The sequence below is a fragment of the Bidens hawaiensis genome, unplaced genomic scaffold (genome assembly GCF_021521415.1).
Source record: "Bidens hawaiensis isolate Kalapana, Puna unplaced genomic scaffold, B.hawaiensis_p1.1 tig00001721_1, whole genome shotgun sequence".
Classification (NCBI taxonomy): Eukaryota; Viridiplantae; Streptophyta; class Magnoliopsida; order Asterales; family Asteraceae; genus Bidens; species Bidens hawaiensis.
The window spans coordinates 3,662,613-3,682,668 of NW_027491098.1; the positions used below are offsets into that span (position 1 = coordinate 3,662,613).

Below are 20,056 nucleotides of genomic sequence, written 5' to 3' on the forward strand. Positions count from 1 at the left end.
TTGCTTTGTCTTTACGGATGGTTTTATGGAGGATGTATAGTAACCTTGGCTTCTTGCTTATCACCTATTATCTTAACTACTCCCCATGGGGTTGACATCTTGATGCATTGATGGTACATCGAAGGACTGCTTTCATATCATGGATCCACGGTCTTCACAAATTAGTTTTGTAACAGGATAACGAATTAATGACATGCAACCTTTGTTTGAGTTCACCCCTTCTATGTAAATAGGCGACTTGTGCTCTCAAACTGTATTATTGACTTCTCCGTTGAATCCTACCAATACCTACGATTTCTTCAATATTTCCTCTTATGGGATGTTCATTCTTTTTAAGGTTTCAAGCTAAATTGCGTAAACTGAACTTCCCCCATCGACCAGGATCCTTCGAACATAATGGTTAGCCATGTATAGGGTGATAACAAGACCATCATGGTGAGGATCAAGAATATTTTTGTGATCTTCTTCCCCCATCGTCGTTCTGGTAGGTCTGGTTTCTTTATCTGATTTGGACTATTTAGCGTGTCTTTTGGCTGTAGAAAGGATGCGCCACATATGTCAGATCCACCAGATATAAGGTTGACCACTCTTGCATCTGTAGGAGATGGTGCCCTTTAGGTGGGCTTTCTATCATTCTTTGTTTTGTTCCCTTCTCTTCCCAAGAGATCATTTTAGTATCCTTTGCTCAGAAGATGACTTATTTTTTTCTCAAGTGATGCAATTTTCAGTCGTGTGGCCAAAGTCTTCGTGATAGGCACACTATTTGGATTGATCCTTCCAGGATGTGGTTTTATCGTTCTTTCTCGGCCATCAAGCTTTATCTCCAAGATTCTACATAGCAGATATTAGTCCAGATATATCAACGGAAAACCAATAATCGTTAATCCTTGGGTATATTTCATCATCATCATGTACAAAGTAAATTTTGTAGTTACTAATTTTAGTGTTGGGATGAGGATTCTGATTTTTTTATTAGGGCGATCATAGCTGGTGCTGATGCACTGATCCTCTCCTAGATCTTTGATCTTCTTCCAGCCTAATGAATCGTAGAGCTCGGTTTCTGACTTCGTCTAGGTTTCTACATGGATTCATAACTAGGTCCTCATAAAATGGAGAACTTTTCTGTAACCCCATTTTGGAGGCTTGGACTGTTGTGGTCATGTCAATATTTGAGATCTAACACTTATATGCTAAACCTGCCAATATATTCTCTAAGAGATTCATCATGTTTCGGAGTCATGATTCCGTATAAATCGTTAGTTAATTTCTCAAATGAACTGCTACAAGAAAACGGGTTATTAAACAAATTAACTAAATATGCAAAAGAAGTAATGTATTAGGAGAACACTCAATAGCCATTTTAAGGATGATCCTGTAAGAGTTGATCCAAAGCCCTTCAATAAGCATGTTTCCTTTAGATCGGTAGCGATGGGTATGATTTGCATCGTTTTTTTTATATTGACCACATGTTCTTCAGGATTCGTCGTCCCGTTATAGAGCTTCATGTTGGTAGTTTGGAAGCGTTTTCGGGATTTCAGCATCACATATTGGCGAGGAAAATATCAAAACCTTCGTACTTAAATCAGTCACCTCCGATATTGGTTTAACTATGTCGAGTATGCTGGAAATCATATTCTTTAATATTTTCCCTAGCCATTGCAAGATTTATACCCGTATATTGCACCGATCCAGCAATTAAAAATGGATTCTGATGGTTGTTACCAGTGTTAGGATCCTGATATGATAATTCTCATATCCTTTCAATGATCCCTGTTATTGTAATTATGGCTGGTGATTCGAGATTTTGTACTTCAGGTAGAGGATTCGTAGGAATGCAATCTCAACACTCTTACCTTGGGATCATGATGTGTTGAAGTCTTCACTACTTTTTCCCATAAAGCTTCGAAGTTCATCATTCTAGGCCATATAGGCTGAAGTGGGGTGGTTATTGGTTCCGTTGCTTTAGTCTTTTCCAAACTCCGCTTATGTATTTCCTCCAATAACTTTTTGTTGGTTTGTTGTTGCTCTGTTGTTTGCTTTTGGACTTGAATGAACAAAGAAAGGATATCATTGTTCGAAATCATAATAGAGTCATTAGCTTGAGTAAAAGGAGGGAAAGACAAGCCAGTGGATGTATTTTTTGTGGAGTTATCAGGTCTTCTTGGGGGTTGTGGCATTGATGGAATGGAATGGCTCAAACCCAATCTTGAAGACAGAGCCGATGGGTTAGCTGATTTATTTTAGGGTGATGATGGCTTTGATTGAGATGCCTTTGGTAAAAACTGGAAAGTAGTGATTGATCAAGAAAACAAAGAATTCGATGTGTAAAGCACCACTTGGCCTATGATGGGCGTTAAACTGCTTTGGTCAAAAACTAACAAAGGATAATCGAGTAACCAAACTTTGATTGTGAGGTAGGATGCTTGTGAAATGCAAACTAAACTATATGAAAGTAATGCGAGTGACACAACGATGTAGCGAGAAAAAAACCCTTGATCCTTTTAAGGAACTCCGGAGACAAAACTCGAGATGGGAAAACTATCCCACTGTGTAAGATTTATTAAGTAAATATCATGATTACAATGTGGGAGGTGCTTATGATCGATGATACGAGTACAAGAGTGTGTTCACGATGTGTGTAAATGTGTTTTAATCGACCATATCACCTCTATATAAAGTTACAATAGCAATAATGATTAATAAATGCAATGCGAGGATACTGGAACCGTTACAGATTTTAATATCTCCATTAATCGGTTGTAATAATAGCTCCAACGTTCTAATATTCATTAATTGAACGGATCTTTAGCTGGGAATTGATTACTAGCCATTGCTTGCAAGACTAAGTCAAACATGAAACGTAACATGTCAATTAATTAAGTTAGTAGCTAAGAATATTGTCTGTTATCCAAGATCCATATGTGCTGCAAGAATCCTCAAAATGATCTTGAATTCTAGGATCCTTGAATATAGTCGAGTGTGTGTGAACATTGTGAGGTTTGCAAAGTTAGTGGAGATTTGACCATTAAACAAGCCTATGCTTTGCTTAATCACCGTCTTGGCATCGAGTGTACTTAACATAGCCGCGTGTGTGTGAACATTGTGAGGTTTGCAAGGTTGGAATGTGACGACAATAAATTGTCATGTTCTTTATACTATGTCTTCCTCTTTATTAGGCTTTATTGGTAAAACATTAACGGTTTCTTGCTTGTAAATCCTTTAAACCTTGGATGATTATTGCTTACGGGTTATTCTTGTTATTTGGATTTTGTTTCATTTGCTTGAGGACAAGCAAAGTTCAAGTGTGGGGATGTTTGATGTAACATAAAGTGTACATCTTTTAGCATCAAATTAACCACATATTTATTGAAAACTCCATGCAAATTCGTTGTATTTGGTACTTATTTGAGTTGTTTGCGAATTTGCATGTCTGGCAACCGCTCGACAAAGAAATGACGAAAAGATGGCGTTTCGGGACAAAATTATGATTTTGTCCAGTAGTGAACGACCGTGCCTAGGAAGGGCACGATCATGCCAAGGAAGGGCACATCCGTGCCGAGCCAGGAAATCCAGTGCCAAGCCAAAGAACCATGTTGTTTACCGCCCTTTTTAATATGTGTAGTTTACACTTTTATTGTTGCATCTATATAAGTGTGGTATCAAATGGTATCCAAAGTTCCCTTTAGTGTAGTAGATAATGTGTGTTTAATGTTTGGAAGTGTTTGTTTAATATGCGCCATATTTTTGTCACGGGACCATATTTCATGAGGTGATTAAGATGATAGTGGTGTATTATGATAAGTGAATAGTGAATAATAAAGAAAAGCGAAGTTATAAACTTGTGAACATTTAAATGCAATCATGACCTATTATACTCAGTTCTTGCAAAATCCGCATCTTTTAGAAAATCAACATTTGCACAATTCTAGAGGCACCAACTACACAATAATTTCCATCTCCAAGAGCAACTTGTTTTTGATCCCTTATATAGACAAAACGCAGACCTAGCCTATCATCAACCTTCAAAGTCGACAATTTGAAAACTACGAATCAACATCAGCCTGTTTCATCTTAAAAAGATTCTTTTACATTTTGAATCACAATTAGGGAATACTGAGTGAAATGTCCACCACCTTAACTCCAAATGTAATGGTATGAACTTGAACAGTCAAAAGGTGAATATACATATTGGAGGTGTCAGAACCTTTAAACAGTCAAAAAGTTTTCTAAGTAAACAATATTGGAATTGTTTTAGATATCACTCTAAATGGGTTTATGTTCCTATCATGGGTGCTTAGTTTATTCAATAGTTATAAAAAAGAACAAAGATGTATAATTTAAACATGTACACAACATCTTCGAAAGCCTAGTTTCACGTCGACCGAAATGACAAAGACCTCAACGATGGGGGTTCCTCTGTAAAAGACCACATGACCTCAACGAAAAGGGAAGAAATTGGCATTATCATCATCAACAACAAATGCTTAAGATAGCTTCTAAATTTTGCAGTATTAACAAAGAAGATATTGAAGACACAAAATGGATTCAGGCAAAGAAGTTACGACTGAAGAATGAATAACGTGAAAGTAAAATTCTTCTCAAGTAGGTGCGGCACCATGATGTAAGAACAACAAAAGGATAAATATATGAGCTTTTTTCAATAGTGAAATGATCAATTTGATGGATCTTTGTTGAATGTGTTGCTAGCATGAAATTTGAAATATTACAACGTTGGAGATGAGAATGAAAGGTTATTTGAACTGTTATTTTTATGATGGTATACTCATATTTTTTTTTCAATTGATGAAATGTTATTTTATTTACAAGCTTTATAATTTTTAAAATTTATTTTATATATTTTTATTAGCTTTTAGATTTTATGAAAGAGTTTTTATGAATCTTAGATAATTTATATTTTTAAATTGAGTTTTTTTAATTATTAAATTATTCTATAAATGGTTTTGGAGTGGGAGGGATAAATAAAGACACGTTGTAAGGGTTAATATATCACTAGGGGTGGTAAAGGAATGAATAAAATAACTTGGTGTGCCGCTCATATCGAAGAGAGACGATTTGACAATGATTATGAAAGATGAACTCCTACCACCCTTGGGAATCAAGATATTTGTTCGATAAACATTAGACAAGGACTTATATTGGTTAAACGAGTGACCCAATTTAGTACTGGACCAGAACCATTGTATTCTTGTTTTTCAAATAAACAAACACGTACCGAATTCAATTTTGAGACGACTAAAAGAATTGGGACCAACATGGTACAAAATGATGGAAACCAGGACCGATCTAGTAATGACCAACTACTAACGGTCCACTTCTATTTTGGACTTTGTTGTACGTTTTATATGTGGCCCAGTTTAGTATGGATGCACACGTCCACAAGGATAACACGTTTTACAAATAATAATAATAATTGGTGTATTCTTTCCACCTTTAAAATTTACCTGATTAAAACTTAAAAAAATATATTAAAGGGGAAGTTAGCATACAAATGTAATTAACGTGTTAAACGTGAGAATCAAGTATAGTAATATACCTACTCTAATAATGTAAAATAATTGTGACACGTGTTAGTATATGGTTAAGTCTCACAACTTTTTTCCCTCCAAAAACTAAGATCTTGACCCTAATACATGTTCATATTTACTTTCCTTTTATATTTTATTTAGATTATATTTATACATTTTTATAAAAACAAATATTAACATATTATTTTACTATATATTCCAAAATACTTGATGAAATCCAAAAATTAACAACAAACAATGTTTGTTATAGATTGAAAAGAATATATAATTTCAAATATAATTAAATATTTTACTATGTGTATTGTTGAAGATTATAAAGAAAAACAAAACTCAAACATACTTTCATTTTACAAAGTAATTTTTTTAATTATTAAATCATAAATCTATGTTTAAAAGTTGATCATTTTTTTTTAAATCAATTCACTTATCTATCTATTATTATTATTATTGTAAATTGTCATATAAATTTATAAATTTTAAATATATGCTTTAAATATATCAATATATTTTTTCGGTTAATTTAGTAAATATATACCAACCACTTTCATATATAACATAGTTTATCAGATTTAATCTCTTGATTTTTTTATGAAAGATTATTTCGGGTTTTGTGGAACATAAATTTGGTTTTTACAGTAAAAAAATGATATGTTTCGTACAAGATTACTACATCTGGGTCAAAATTTGTTATCGGTCAAAAATGAGAAATTTAAGTATTTTTAAAGTTTGAGAATGCAAATAGATTTATCATCAAAACTGTTACGGGTTCAAAGTGTTGACTTGAAATGTCAAACATATGAAAGTTAGAATTTTAAACAAGACTTGAGTTTCAAATTTATTTTCAAGAACATGTTTGGAAAAAATCAAAAGGTTCGGAATTTGGTAATTGACTTTTTCCCCTCGACTATTAAAATTTAAGAATAGATTGTGAACACTTACGACATGCTATCCATGGGCCTATTAATGATTCTAACTTGTATAAGATATGAAACATTTGTGTCAACATTAATTGTTCCTTCAATGGTGATCAGAACATTGTATGTGAAGTATGTCATGCAACACTATGCTCAAATGAAGCAAAATATTCACAAAATTAAATGGATTAACATGTTATTTTTTATGTTATCAAAATCTTTTTTCATAGTTTATCTCAGAAAAACATAATTCTTGAAGAACACCCGTTATTATAATTTAATGTTCTCATTTCCTTCTATGGGTTGCAAGTTCATAGATATATCAATAAAGGTAACGCTACTTCAGTATTTAGGCTGAATGGTCAGAACCACTATTGTATAGTTATTGTATGAGAAGTCTGCATTCTTTCAATTATACATATATGATACTGACAATGAAAGTTTCAATAAAATGAGCGTTATCGGGTACGTTTTTTAACGTGCATTTTTAATTAAGTTTATTTAAAAAATCATTTTGTGATATTAATAAAATCAATTTATATGCACACAGTATAGACACAAGCATAGATGTAATACATTTTTTTATATACGTTATGTAATTATTTTCTTTACTTGTAATTTTATAATTTGGATAATCACGTGTGTTACACGAGCTTTAAAACTAATTATATATATATAAGTTGAGTAATTATGTAATTACATCATAGAATATCTATGTGACTTAATTACTTAATATTCCTGCTTGTATATATATATATATATATATATATATATATATATATAAATTCTACTTGATTCTCGCGTTTAACACGTTAATTTCATTTGTATTTGATCCAAACTCAAGTAATCACACACGATATATACCGAGAAATGATAATACTCATTTGTGTCAAAAATTAAAATTGATGATCAGGAGGCAAACAAACGACAAGACCCCCAACAACCATCAACGTTCATCTTTATGGCGCGAATGCACCACTTTCAAAAAACTTAGACAAATCCATGCTTCCATGATCATCAATGGCTTCAATACCAGCCGGTTTAATCTCAGAGAAGTTATTTACGTCTCCGCTTTGGTTATTCCTTCCGGAATTAGTTATGCACACCAAGTGTTCGATCATATTACCCAACCAGACCTCTTCATGTGGAACACCATGCTTAGAGGCTCAGCTCAAAGCCCCACCCCTGCTAAAACCGTTTCGTTATTTACCCAGATGGAAAAACAAGGTGTTCGCCCCGATCGGTACACCTTTCCGTTTGTCCTCAAGGCCTGCACTAAGCTTTCTTGGGCTAATGTGGGCTGTGCTGTTCATGGGAAGATTACGAAACACGGGCTTGAACAAAACACGTTTTCGAAGAATACCCTTATTTATTTTCATGCCAATGTTGGAGACATAGATATCGCGAGAGCCTTATTTGAATGTTCAGATAAAACCCAAGTTGTTGCCTGGTCGGCGTTAACAGCCGGGTACGCAAGAAGAGGGGATTTGGGTATGGCACGAAAGGTGTTTGATGAAATGCCTGAGAGAGATTTGATTTCGTGGAATGTGATGATGACTGGGTATGCGAAGAGAGGGGATATGGAAAGTGCTAGGGAGTTGTTTGATCAAGTGCCGAAGCGAGATATCGTTACATGGAATGCAATGATAGCCGGTTACGTGAACCATGGGTTACACGCAGACGCGTTAAAGATGTTTGAAGAGATGAAAGATTTGGGAGAACAACCCGATGAGGTAACAATGTTGAGCCTCGTGACAGCTTGCACAGATTCAGGGGATTTAGACATTGGTGAGAAGATTCATCGTTCGGTTTTGGATTTAGGTGGAGGAGAATTAAGCATTTTACTCGGTAACGCACTTATAGATATGTATGCAAAGTGTGGAAATATTGACAAAGCTTTAAATATATTCAGAAGTATGAAAGAAAAAGTGGTAACAACATGGAACTCTATAATTGGAGGTTTAGCATTTCATGGTCACTCTGAGGAAGCCATTAATATCTTCAACGAGATGTGTAGATTAAAGTTAAAACCAAATGATATTAGTTTTGTCGGGGTGTTGGTTGCGTGCAGTCACGCAGGGAGAGTTGAAGAGGGTCGTGAATATTTCCGTGTCATTAGGGAAAAATATAATATTGAGCCGAACATAAGGCATTATGGGTGCATGGTTGATCTTCTTGGTCGTGCAGGGCTTTTAAAAGAGGCTTTTGAATTTGTAGACAAAATGGAGATGAAACCGAATGCTATTATTTGGAGGACTTTACTTGGATCGTGTACAATTCATAATAATGTTGAGTTGGGTAGGCGTGCAAATGAGGAATTAGTTAAGTTAAGGTGGGGTGAAAGCGGTGATTATGTGTTGCTTTCAAATATATATGCTTCACAAGGCGAGTGGCTTGGTGCTCAGAGTGTGAGGAAGGTGATGGATGATAAAGGAGTGAGGAAAGAGGCTGCAAGTAGTTTGGTTGATGCTGATGAAGAATCTCTTATGCATTTCTTGTTTGACTCGAAAAGTGAATGTCAAACAAAAGTCAACAAGAAGGCTGGTTTGATCCGCTGACGAAACACGCAACGATATTTTATGTGGACTTGATTTGGATCCATTTCGGTTATCTTCTTGTATTTCTTGAAGCTGTAATGCAGATGATGGATCAAGAATACTAAAAATGTACTCTGCTGATATGTTTATTAATATTTATGGGATAGGTGATGATAAGTTATGTTTTTGATGTGATCAGCAAATTATATGGATTTTAAGTGTAGTATTCTGTAATAAGTTATCTTATTATTTTTAAATCAAAATCCTCATTGGGTTATCAGTAACTGTGTTCATATCATATTTAAGCTTTAAGTTGTAATTTATGTTGGTTATGTTACTTCCCCCTATGTTATTATTAAAGTACTGGTTTCATTATATGAGTGTTATGCGAAATCCTCAAGGACCAATTATTATGCCCCACTTGTTATCAAGAATACCGGTTTCGTCCTGCTATGGACTCATCAGGGGAGTAGCCCCAACTCCCGACCAGTGGCACACACCTTTCATTTAATGTTGATGCACGCATAGAGAATATGCACAAGTGACCAAGAACCAACACGATTAAACCCGTTTTCAAGCATGTGACCTAAAACCATTCGACCATCACAACTAGATATGAATTTTAGTGATCATCCTCTTGTTCAAGATTCAAACTTGCTCTTTAGGGAACACAAAGAATATGCTAAAAAGGCATATATATATATATAAGTAATTATTGTCCATATTTAACGGTAGAGACGTGACGTATAAACTCTCTTGCATTGTTTGCACGCTAGTTAATCATACATTCGTCCTCGACTCAGTTAAATCCAATTCAGTAGATTTATTGGTAAAGATCTAGATAAGGGTTAAAAAACTGATAAATATAAAACATAGATAGAACATAACTTGCTTTTGTGTTCCACGTGCAATGAAGCATGCATATATGGATAAAATTTTTGATGATAAACCAACTTGCTTTTGTGTTTCTTGGTTTCTCCTATGTTTGTACCAAATATCCACTAAATTTTTTTAACCCATTTCATCAACTAAAACAATCCAGACGTTAATTGAAAGATGGCTTGAAGTATCGAAGAAACGATGGAAACTTGCCATATTCGTTTAGCCCAAGGCAGATAATCTAGTTTAATGAGACATCATTTTAATTGCCTTCGTAGGATGGAAGCGATGTTTATCACGATCATGCAATACATACCAAAACAATCACTTCCCGTCGATGATCAATTTTTATTTTTTTTTTAAACACACCTTAGGCAACCTTTTGTTCCAGAGTACCATTTAACACTTCACACATGGAATGACATCCACCAGGTCATACGCTCATACTCGCAATATAACCCACTCCAATGACATCAATCATCCATAACACTTTCCGCTTACCATAAAAGAACATAGATACAACTAGATACAATACATTGAGATCAAACCCCTAACATGAGAGAGAAAACAAAGATAAAGTTAACTCAATAGTTCTTAACCAATAAGCATCATCTGCACAAACCTTCAATCCTCCTCTATTTCTATTTCCTTCAACTCCTCACCCCGTCCGCCCTCTCCTCACCCAACTAGTTATTACATACTCGATTCACCCAAAAGAGATTTGAAGAACACATCAAGAAGTGTATATGATAAACATGATATGCAAATAAATATATATCATATATGATGAAATCTAGGTTTCCACCACCTCCATCATAGGAAGCACACCTTGTGCGTATTTTGTAAACATGCAAACTATGAAAGAAACAGCTATGCAAAACATAACCTTCTCATGTATCACATTTAAAACAATACCTACAAACTTTTATGTGGTTCTCACAGTTCTCTCTCTTTCCCTCTATATGCGTGCGCGCGCACATAAATTGACGGTAACTTTTATCAGGAATAAATGTTGGTCTATGCAGATCTAAAAAGTGTGATAAGAGGTAAATGTAGGAATGATGCGAGGGTAAGAATGGGTATCCTAACATCAAGGTAAAAACTAATAATAAAGCAATAATATAGTGGGAACATTACAAAGTATCTAACAAGGTTTGGAAACTGGAAACACTGATAAAGGCACAGGTTCTTTGGAAAGCAAGTAACAAAAGCAGGGTAGAGTAGTAGTAGTAGTGGACATGGACAACAATAATAATAATATAATAATAATTACTACACACAATGGTCTTCTTAAGAAAAGCATGTAAGGTGGTGTGGCTGGTTCGGTTCAACTGGTCTTCTGGTTTAGAGGCTGGCTTCAGGTTCAGGCTTCAGCTGGCTGTTTTATAGGGAATGGAAAGGAAACCGGGTTAACATATGTGGCTAGGTTTTACGTCACATGCTGTCATAAACTTAGCATTACATTAAATTTCAGTCACTTCAAACCTCTATATAAGTAAACCTTAACTAACCTGTACCACCACTTCAATAATCATAATCCCTCCGCCGAGAAGCCGAGTTATGCCTTGATCCCCTGCCAATAACAGTTATGCAGATGTGAACTATATGTAAACAGCCAGCTTCGCTAACCGTCCCATTTTGACATGTTACAAACACAAATACAAATACTCACCCAGAACTACCACTGCGTCCGGAAGAATAACTACCATAAGCTCCATAAGGCTCATCGCCACCGCGTCCCTAAGAAAACATGACATGTTATTTCTGTTTTGATAGTTACAATTTACAAATAAAATAACATGCAAATTTACCTGCAAGCCACCATAGCTTCCATACCCATCATTAGCTAGCAAATCATCATGTCCTCGCCCATAACCTCTAGAATCTCTATTATCATACTTTGGAACATCATGAACATCGCTTGGCACAGGAAGATAAGGAAGAACCGGAACAAAAGTCGGCATTGCCCCTTCTCTTTCAAACAGATTGGCCCTCAAGCGTGACACAACTTGTAACAGTGCATCCTTAGCAAGGTCAAGGTCTGCAGAAATCTAATTGAAAACATAAACCAAAGGGTTATTGTCGTAATTACACAACAACATAAGTACATATTTGTATGCTTATGCATTATGCTTACCTGTACCATCTCATCATCATCCTCGGCAACTTTTGGAAGGTTTTCTTTTGACATAATCCGTATATTAGCCTTGCTAATTCTCCTCATTTCCCTTATTATTGCTCCACCTTTCCCAATAAGACATCCAATCCGAGAAGTTGGTACAAGTAATCGAGTGGTATATGAAATAAGACCCGAATCTCTTTCATTCTTCTCACTGGACCGTGGTTGCAGGCGTAATGCAGCCTCACTAGCTGGAGAAAACGGGTCATCAAACACCTGAATACAAACAATATCACAATCCGATAATGATAAATGATTTAATTTAATCTTCATGATTTTGCCTAAACTTACTTCTTTGGCTGAAATAGATATTATGCAATCATCTGCCTCTGCTTTTGAACTATCAACTTTGATAGCTGCTCCAGTTTCCTGTCTAATTTGATTAATTGCAGCACCACCTTTACCAATTACACCACCAATGTTTGCAGTCGGACAGATCAAACGAAGAATAAATTCCCTTACAGAAGACTCATCTCTTTGACCCGGGTAGGCACCAACCAGTTGGGGTAGACCCATATATGGTGCACCTCCAGGTGGGCCCATAAGAGAACCGCCGGATGGGTGAACATTAGGTGTTGAAGAAGAAAGCAAGTGCTGCGAGCGTGACGGGTTATCATGAAGACGAGCTGATAATTGGAAAAGCGCTTTCCTCACATTTGATGATTCACCAGATATCTGTATCAAGAAGGCAAAGTATTAGTTTTGACTGAGTTAGTTTGACTTGAGTTAGTTAGATCTTTAACTAACACACTGGTTTTAGTTATCCCTATGTATGAGTTTTTATATAGATGCTTAGTGATCCATTTGTAAAGTATCAAAACACACAATTACTACAATAACTTGCAGAGTATTAAAAAAACACAATTAATACAATGCTTAGTTATTGTATTAATTTTGTTTTGGATACTCTACAAATGATTCACTAAGCATCTATATAGAGGACTCACGCATAGGGATAACTAACACACAAGTGTGTTAGTTAGAGATCTAACTAACTCAAGTCAACTGTAACAAGGGTGCAAACGAGCCAAGCTGCTCTCGAGCTACTCAAGCTCGAATCGATAAAAGGCTTGAAGCAAGCCGGGCTTTTTCAAGCCCGGGCCTCAAATATAGTTCGTATAGTTATCGAACCCAAGCTCGAGCCTTGTATGGGAAACTCGTTTAGGCTCGTTAAGCCTTAAATAGCCTTGCGTATTTCTAAGTTTTTCCTCTTTTGTGCATCTATTAACTTTACACTGCACAGCCGAGCTTTGGCTCGTTTAAGGTACTAAACAAACTCAGCCCAATCTTAGGCAGTTGGGCTCCTGTAAGGTACCACGCGAGCTCGACCCAAGCTTTGGCCCGTATAAAGTTTTTCTCAAAATTTATAAAAATAACCGAAAATAAATTAATTAATATATAATAAACAAGCCAAGCCTGAGCTTTAAAAACCAACTCACGAGCCGAGCTCAAGCTCGAGCCCTCGTAAGTCAAAACGAGCCTACCTACATTACGCCTAGTCGAGCTCGGGCTCGGCTCGTTTAAACCCCTAACTGTAACTAACTCAGTCAACACCAAGGACTGCAAAATGTGTTATAATTCACCTGCAAAAGTTCATCATTGCTTAATGCACAAGCAGGAAGGTGATTATCCTTCAAAATCCTAATCTGAGTATCAGTATCAGACCGTATATTTTGAACTATCTGTCCACCTTTCCCAATAACACATCCAATCTGGTCCGCTGGCACAAGGAGCCGAACAGCAATTTGTGGTGCCTCCTCATGATCAGATTCCTGATCTTGATCCTCAGCAACAACTCTGTCATGCACTTTGAAAAGAGCATCCATTGCTGGACACACACGATCATCATTCATATCAAAGTCATTTGTTTCCTCACTTGTGCTGTGGATAGTGACCACACGTTCATCACACCCTGAAACGGTCTCACCGATTCTGATTTTCGCCTTGGTTTCAGATCTCATCTGCTTAATAATGTCCCCACCTCTTCCCATTATACTTCCAATCTTTTTACTTGGGCATAAGTAGCGATAAACAGTATCATCTGATCCAATTGAGTTGTACCCTCTGTCATCACTGTTGTTTCTTCTCTTGTTTCTTCCATGATCATTATAATCTGACTCCGAGTGTGGACGTTTTCCATGACTATTTCTTTGTCCACCCATAAGGTTCCTGTTGAAAATTTCAAAAAATATGACACATTTATGTGTGTTTTCTGTTGAAAACTTGAAATTAAAGAAAAGCGGTAGCTTAAGCCACAAACTTAGCAAATACACTTGTAAATATCTTTTTTTAGTCACACTAAGCATTAATTAGCATATATCAATAGTGAATACCATTTAGGAAACATAAATCATTATTCACAAATGATTTGAGCTAGGGGTGTGCAAGAAACAGAAAAAACCGATCCAAAACCAGAAAAACCGAGCCGAAACAAAAATTTTTATGTGTTCTGTAAAAACTGAAACCAAAAAAGCCGAACCAAACCGAAATTCAGATTTTTATTTTAAGTAATTTATAACAAAGATAATCAAGGACTTGATATATAACAAAACTATTTACACCTAAATTCATTATTTTCAGCTAACTTTTTTTCGGCCTAAAATTTTCAAGCTAAAATTGCAAAAACCGAAAAAAATCGAAACCGAACCGAAAAACCAAAACCGAATGGTTTCAAAGATCCAAAAAGGTTTGATTTTAGTCCAGAACCGACACAAACCGAACCGTGCGCACCCCTAATTTGAGCTATGGTCAAGATCTACAGCTGAAAATGATAATTATTGACAACCCGATTTCAATAACAACAAAACAACGGAAATATAGACAATAAATCTGAAAGATACAATCAAAAACTACAATAAGAAGCTAAATTTATCTAAGAACTCAGTAAAGTGATATGAATGTCTACAGAATCTGAATTAGAAGAATATGTGTGCACGTAACGAATAATGTTTCAAACGTATATAGAAAGAAATAAAAGGATTAGAATTTGATACCTGTGTTGTAGAGAAAATTGTTGGTACTCAAATCAACGTCGTAGTGGATTTGGTTATTTAGGGTTTCTGACGACTTTGGATACTAAGTAACGACGTGCACGGGACATGTCATTTATCCAACAAAATCACGGTCCTAGATTCATATATTATTTGACTGAAATAAAGTTTAAATTATATCAAGTTATTAACCTATTAACCATACATGGATAAGGATTAACTCGGTGTCATACCGGTACCGATCGTGAAAATTTCGATTCCGAATTTTAAAAGACTTAATGCCCCGATAAAAAATACTCGGTCTGATACCTATACCCGATACCATCTATTCATCTCTGACATTAAACTTGGTATATATAACTAAACATAAACTCAAAGGATTCCTATTACTTAACCATAATAATAATATTAATAATAATAATAATATATAGATAATTAATACATAATCTTTTTAGTTCATCTTTAATGCACTTTAAAATTTCTTCCTTGTATCAAAAATCACATATTAGTTAAAAAAAACAATTTCAAATTAATTAATTTCACTTGAAAGTTGAAACTTGATTGAGCTGGATTTTGACAAAATATTAATGGAAACCGATATAAAACGATTGATATTTTATACTAGGGATGAGATATTTTCCTGAATACTCGTACCTGTTCAGTGCCCATACGTGTCTGTTGGGTACGAGTATGGGTAACCAAACTTTTTAGTAATATGTATGGGTATTTTCGGGTACGGGTATAAGTATGGGTATTGTGAGTATTGGTACCCGTTTAGAATGTATGGCCTTTTATTATGTCTCCAACACTAATGACTTAACTTTCAAGTGGATTTTCAAAATCTAATATATATTATTTGAATAAGTTCATTCTCAATTTATATGTGTATATCCATATATTGTGTATTCGTATATTTTTATTTCATATATATTTTTCATATATGTGTAATTGTGTAGATCATTAAATAACATATATTAACTTCCTCTCTTGTTTTAGTAATAAAAATTGAGGAAACAGTAAACAAAGAATGGGAAAGGTAAAGGGAAAATGAAAAAGATGACTAGCTAAGATTAATGTTGACTTTCTTTGTATAAGTTAATTGTGTTTTAAACATTTTGATAAATTTTTTTGATACTTTGTATGTTTTGGTATTCATTACTTGATTTTGAATGGATTTTATTTTATGGTTAATTTGTTTCATTTTTAGTTGTGGTATTACGGTTTTGATATTATAGATAATTGATTGTATGTACCATATCGTTACCGATACCTCGTTTAGTGGAGACATTTTTTAACAAAAAAAGCAAAAGGGTACCAAAGCGAGTACTGTACGCAAAGTACATGTACCGATACTCGTACCATAAAATTTGGGTACGGGTATGGATATCCAGATTTATGATTTTAGGTATGAGTACTTTCGGGTACAAATACAGATACGGTTCCGATCTCATCACTGTGCATCAACTTGGTATATAAAAAATAGATATAAAACAATAAAAAGCGATTTCCTTGCAAAAAGGGGGGACCGTATGACTTTAAGTTTATACTCTGTGTAACTAATAGTTATGATTTGACTTCATTCACTTGGGTTAGACATTTACATATGTTAAATAATCATACTAAAAGGCGTTAATCATACATTTCTCAGATTTAAATTTGAGAATGAAATCATGTGCATTTCATAACGAAAGTACTCTTGACCCGACATTCAAATACTTTAATTTACTTTGAACGCTTCTTTCACACATTATTGATTGTGAGAAATCAGGTTCAGGTAAATTAAAGTGATGAAAGTTGTTGATTTTATATTTAATGAAGTTGATTGACTTCAAATCTCACATACCACTTTAAGAATCTTAAAAAATCCTCTAAATATTCACGTGAGATTTTTGACATCTGGATGCCTAAATATAGAAATTTTTGCTTGGCATTTATTCACTTGATTTAGCATGCTATTATACTAAAGTGTATTTTAAACTTATCAAACACCCTTTTACTAATGTGTATGTTCATTGACAAGGTTTAAACCCAACACGTATCTATGTACCACATTAGTCAACAAATCATGGCTTGCCGAGTTAACAACCAAGACTAGCATGTCATATAACCCAAAACTAAGCACATTAGATTAGACTTAACATAAAAATTTAACACAAAAAATTAGTCCCTTAAGGCCTTAATTGCCCAATGCCCATTATGGCTTTTCCAAGAGACGTGTTTGGTCCTCTGGTACTGGGCTTTTTTCTGTTATTTACAGTCCATCTATTTTTTGGTGGACTAGATGGGCTATCATCATTAACAGTCAAAATGCCTTTTAACGCTCATGTGCCTAAAAAGCTAAAAATATAAGAAATGTAGCAACATCCTCTTTGCTTTTTCCTATGATTATAGTTCACTCGATTTGTTTTAACTCTTTATTTATTTATTTATTTTTTGTACGAGTGTTTGTTTATCACTATATTAACTTTGTTTTTTTTATAATTGTCACAGTTTATGCTAAAGGGCCTTTTTATATATGTCCGACACACGAAATCTCGGAGGCGGCTTTGTAGCTACACATACTATTTTCCACTTGTGTACATGTGCCTTTTAATACCAAGATATCGTCTTAGCTGGTGTTTGTAAACACATTAAAAGAGGGTTAACAAACGAATCTCCATTTTCCTAAAACACTATGAACATGTATGGTATTTTGACCTTTTAGTGCTGCATAGCCGATCCATTTAGTTCCAAAATGTTCGGTTATTTTAGTTATTAGGAAAGCGAGTCGGTTTAAACTTTAATTAGTAAATATAGTCAAATTTTGGATCATATGAAAAACGAGAATGTTAATTTATTGAGTAGAACCACATAACAATGAATATATTATTTATTAAAAATCTAAAATCTTTTTCAGTTATTTATACTCATAAAGGCAAAGACAAAATCTTTAAAACACCAAGGGGTTGGGAGGTGCTGGATTCAAGTCCCGCATAGAAAATAAATTTACCGTTCAGAAAAAAATATATATATACTAATATACTATATAATATAATCATAACCAAAACAATTAAAAATATAGATATAATTCCACAACTATTTGATTTTTTTGACGATTAATTTATTACTATGATGGAGATCTCAAGTTTGAATCTTGCTTCCTATGGCATTATACCATAACCAATTGAAGATCACGTGTCGTGCACAAGTTACGATTTACCTTTTGTTTTTTGAAGACCATGGGGATTATGCCTTTCACCTGATTTTGTTAGTTAGCAGCGTATTTTCGAGTTCCATGTGTTTAACGTAGAAGGGTTTTTAAAATCGAAAAAGAAATAACAAGCAAGATATCTGTGAGTTGTAAGAAACTTTGACAGCAAATTTTTACAGTTATGATTTTCATCGTACAACACTAAACCGACAAATGCACATGTATGTGTTTGGTTTTGAGACATTTTGAAAACATACGATAGTGATGAATGGACACACAAAGCGACGGAGCAGATTAGAAGCTGAAGATAGTGTTTTTAAGGAAGCAACAGCAAACAGGACCATTGATTATAAAATAAACCCATGGGTACATAAAATAAAAGATGCCTAATGATATTCCTAGCCTAGTGTGGGGATGCTACTGAAAATCAATTTCAATCTTTAATTCCCATGTGCATACAACCCCTGTCCTTGGCCCAACTCAATTTATAAGTTTTATGACATTTTTTCTATAAAAATATTCTTATTCCAGTTATTTAAAATATTTATGATGTATTTTAGTACTCAATGTTCTATATATGTTTAATGTGCTAAAGTTTATGAAAATTTCATATTACTTTATCCATGTTGTATGGAAGTTGTTGCATGTTTGGTGGTTATCGCTCACAACTCACAAGCGTTAAAATATCGTAACTCGTTGATGGTTAGGTATAAATCATGTATATATTGCCTTTAATTGTATAGTTTTATTGAGTTTATTATTAGAACTTTGGTACTTCATGCATACTTTTATATTTCAGGTCATTGATATTAAATATGCTAAATTAGAGACTTGTACAAGCATGTAATGATATCTCGGGAAGACCGAAGCATGATTTGGAGACTTGGGAAGTGTTAGAAGGTTTCGGGAAGAGTTTGGATGAGAAACCATATGCCAATGCTAAATATAAACAAGCTGGGTGGACAGCAAAGCGTCAAGAAGTAAAATGAGCATATCCTGGGCTAAAAAAATGAGTTACGGGACCCATAATATAGGAATTTTGGGTTTCTCGATTAGAGGAATCTGAAAATGAGGTTATCATTGGTCGCGTATCGCGAAGAAATGGGTATATGTACATCGCCATACACAATTGACATAAAAATGTGAAAAAATGGGCTTTTGACCTATATGTTCTGTTTTACAAACCCTAATCAGATATTACGACTTCCAGCCGTTGTTAGGTGATTTTGGGTGAATTCCAGGGTTACCAATCATCACTTGATCAATCCTATTGGCTTTCCTCATCATAATTGAAGATCTAATGAAGATGATGATCGTCTAGTCTGCTCGAGTTATACCCGAGGCGTAGAGTATTGTATTTTTACATTTTCTCATGCTTTAAGAACGCACTATTTGAAATTGTTTATAATTGATTTATGAACATTGATGTTTGGTATTATTGTGCACTCAGCTGGTTTGTTTATTTTGATCAGAACGATTTGTTTGCCAGTTGTTGTGATACGTGTTCATAGGGTTTTATTGATTAGTTTGAATGTGATAAAATATACAATTGCCCTTAGTTGAGTCACACTGGCAGGGACCGTTTGATAACCAATGTCGTGTGTTAGCGATTGTTGATGCCTAAGGTTTAACTAGTTGATTATCAAGATTCGATTATTGATAATTAATTTGTTAAATGACATGAGATTGTAGTTTGTTACATGCTTGAACCCCATGTGCGATTTGATTTTGTGAATGTTTAAAGTTTGATTTATTGTTTGCTTGATATTAAAACCAAATCATTTATAGTGTGATCAACACTCATATTTGCTTATTCATAAA

At 34.5% G+C, this 20,056-nt stretch overlaps 2 protein-coding genes across 4 annotated transcripts; one reads left to right on the plus strand and one right to left on the minus strand.

The window, feature by feature from the left end:
• Positions 1-7,365: 7,365 nt before the first annotated feature.
• Positions 7,366-9,254, plus strand: LOC143595620 (pentatricopeptide repeat-containing protein At5g15300-like). Its single transcript, XM_077074595.1, has one exon. It carries the CDS (start codon positions 7,366-7,368, stop codon positions 9,016-9,018), a length of 1,653 nt encoding a protein of 550 aa, XP_076930710.1. The 3' UTR covers positions 9,019-9,254.
• A 1,718-nt stretch (positions 9,255-10,972) lies between these two features.
• LOC143596409 (KH domain-containing protein At4g18375-like) lies at positions 10,973-15,154 on the minus strand. Of its 3 annotated transcripts, XM_077075202.1 has the most exons (7): positions 15,049-15,154; positions 13,639-14,224; positions 12,014-12,730; positions 11,688-11,927; positions 11,549-11,616; positions 11,388-11,449; positions 10,973-11,254 (listed from the first exon to the last, which is right to left on the minus strand). In XM_077075202.1, the coding sequence occupies exons 2-6, from the start codon at positions 14,215-14,217 to the stop codon at positions 11,401-11,403; spliced, it is 1,653 nt and encodes a 550-aa protein (XP_076931317.1). In that variant the 5' UTR covers positions 14,218-14,224; positions 15,049-15,154; the 3' UTR covers positions 10,973-11,254; positions 11,388-11,400. The 3 variants fall into 3 exon arrangements, with proteins under 3 accessions (XP_076931317.1, XP_076931306.1, XP_076931310.1); XM_077075191.1 differs by lacking the exon at positions 15,049-15,154 and having other exon boundaries at positions 13,639-14,407; XM_077075195.1 differs by lacking the exon at positions 15,049-15,154 and having other exon boundaries at positions 10,973-11,449; positions 13,639-14,408.
• Between the last annotated feature and the right edge of the window lie 4,902 nt (positions 15,155-20,056).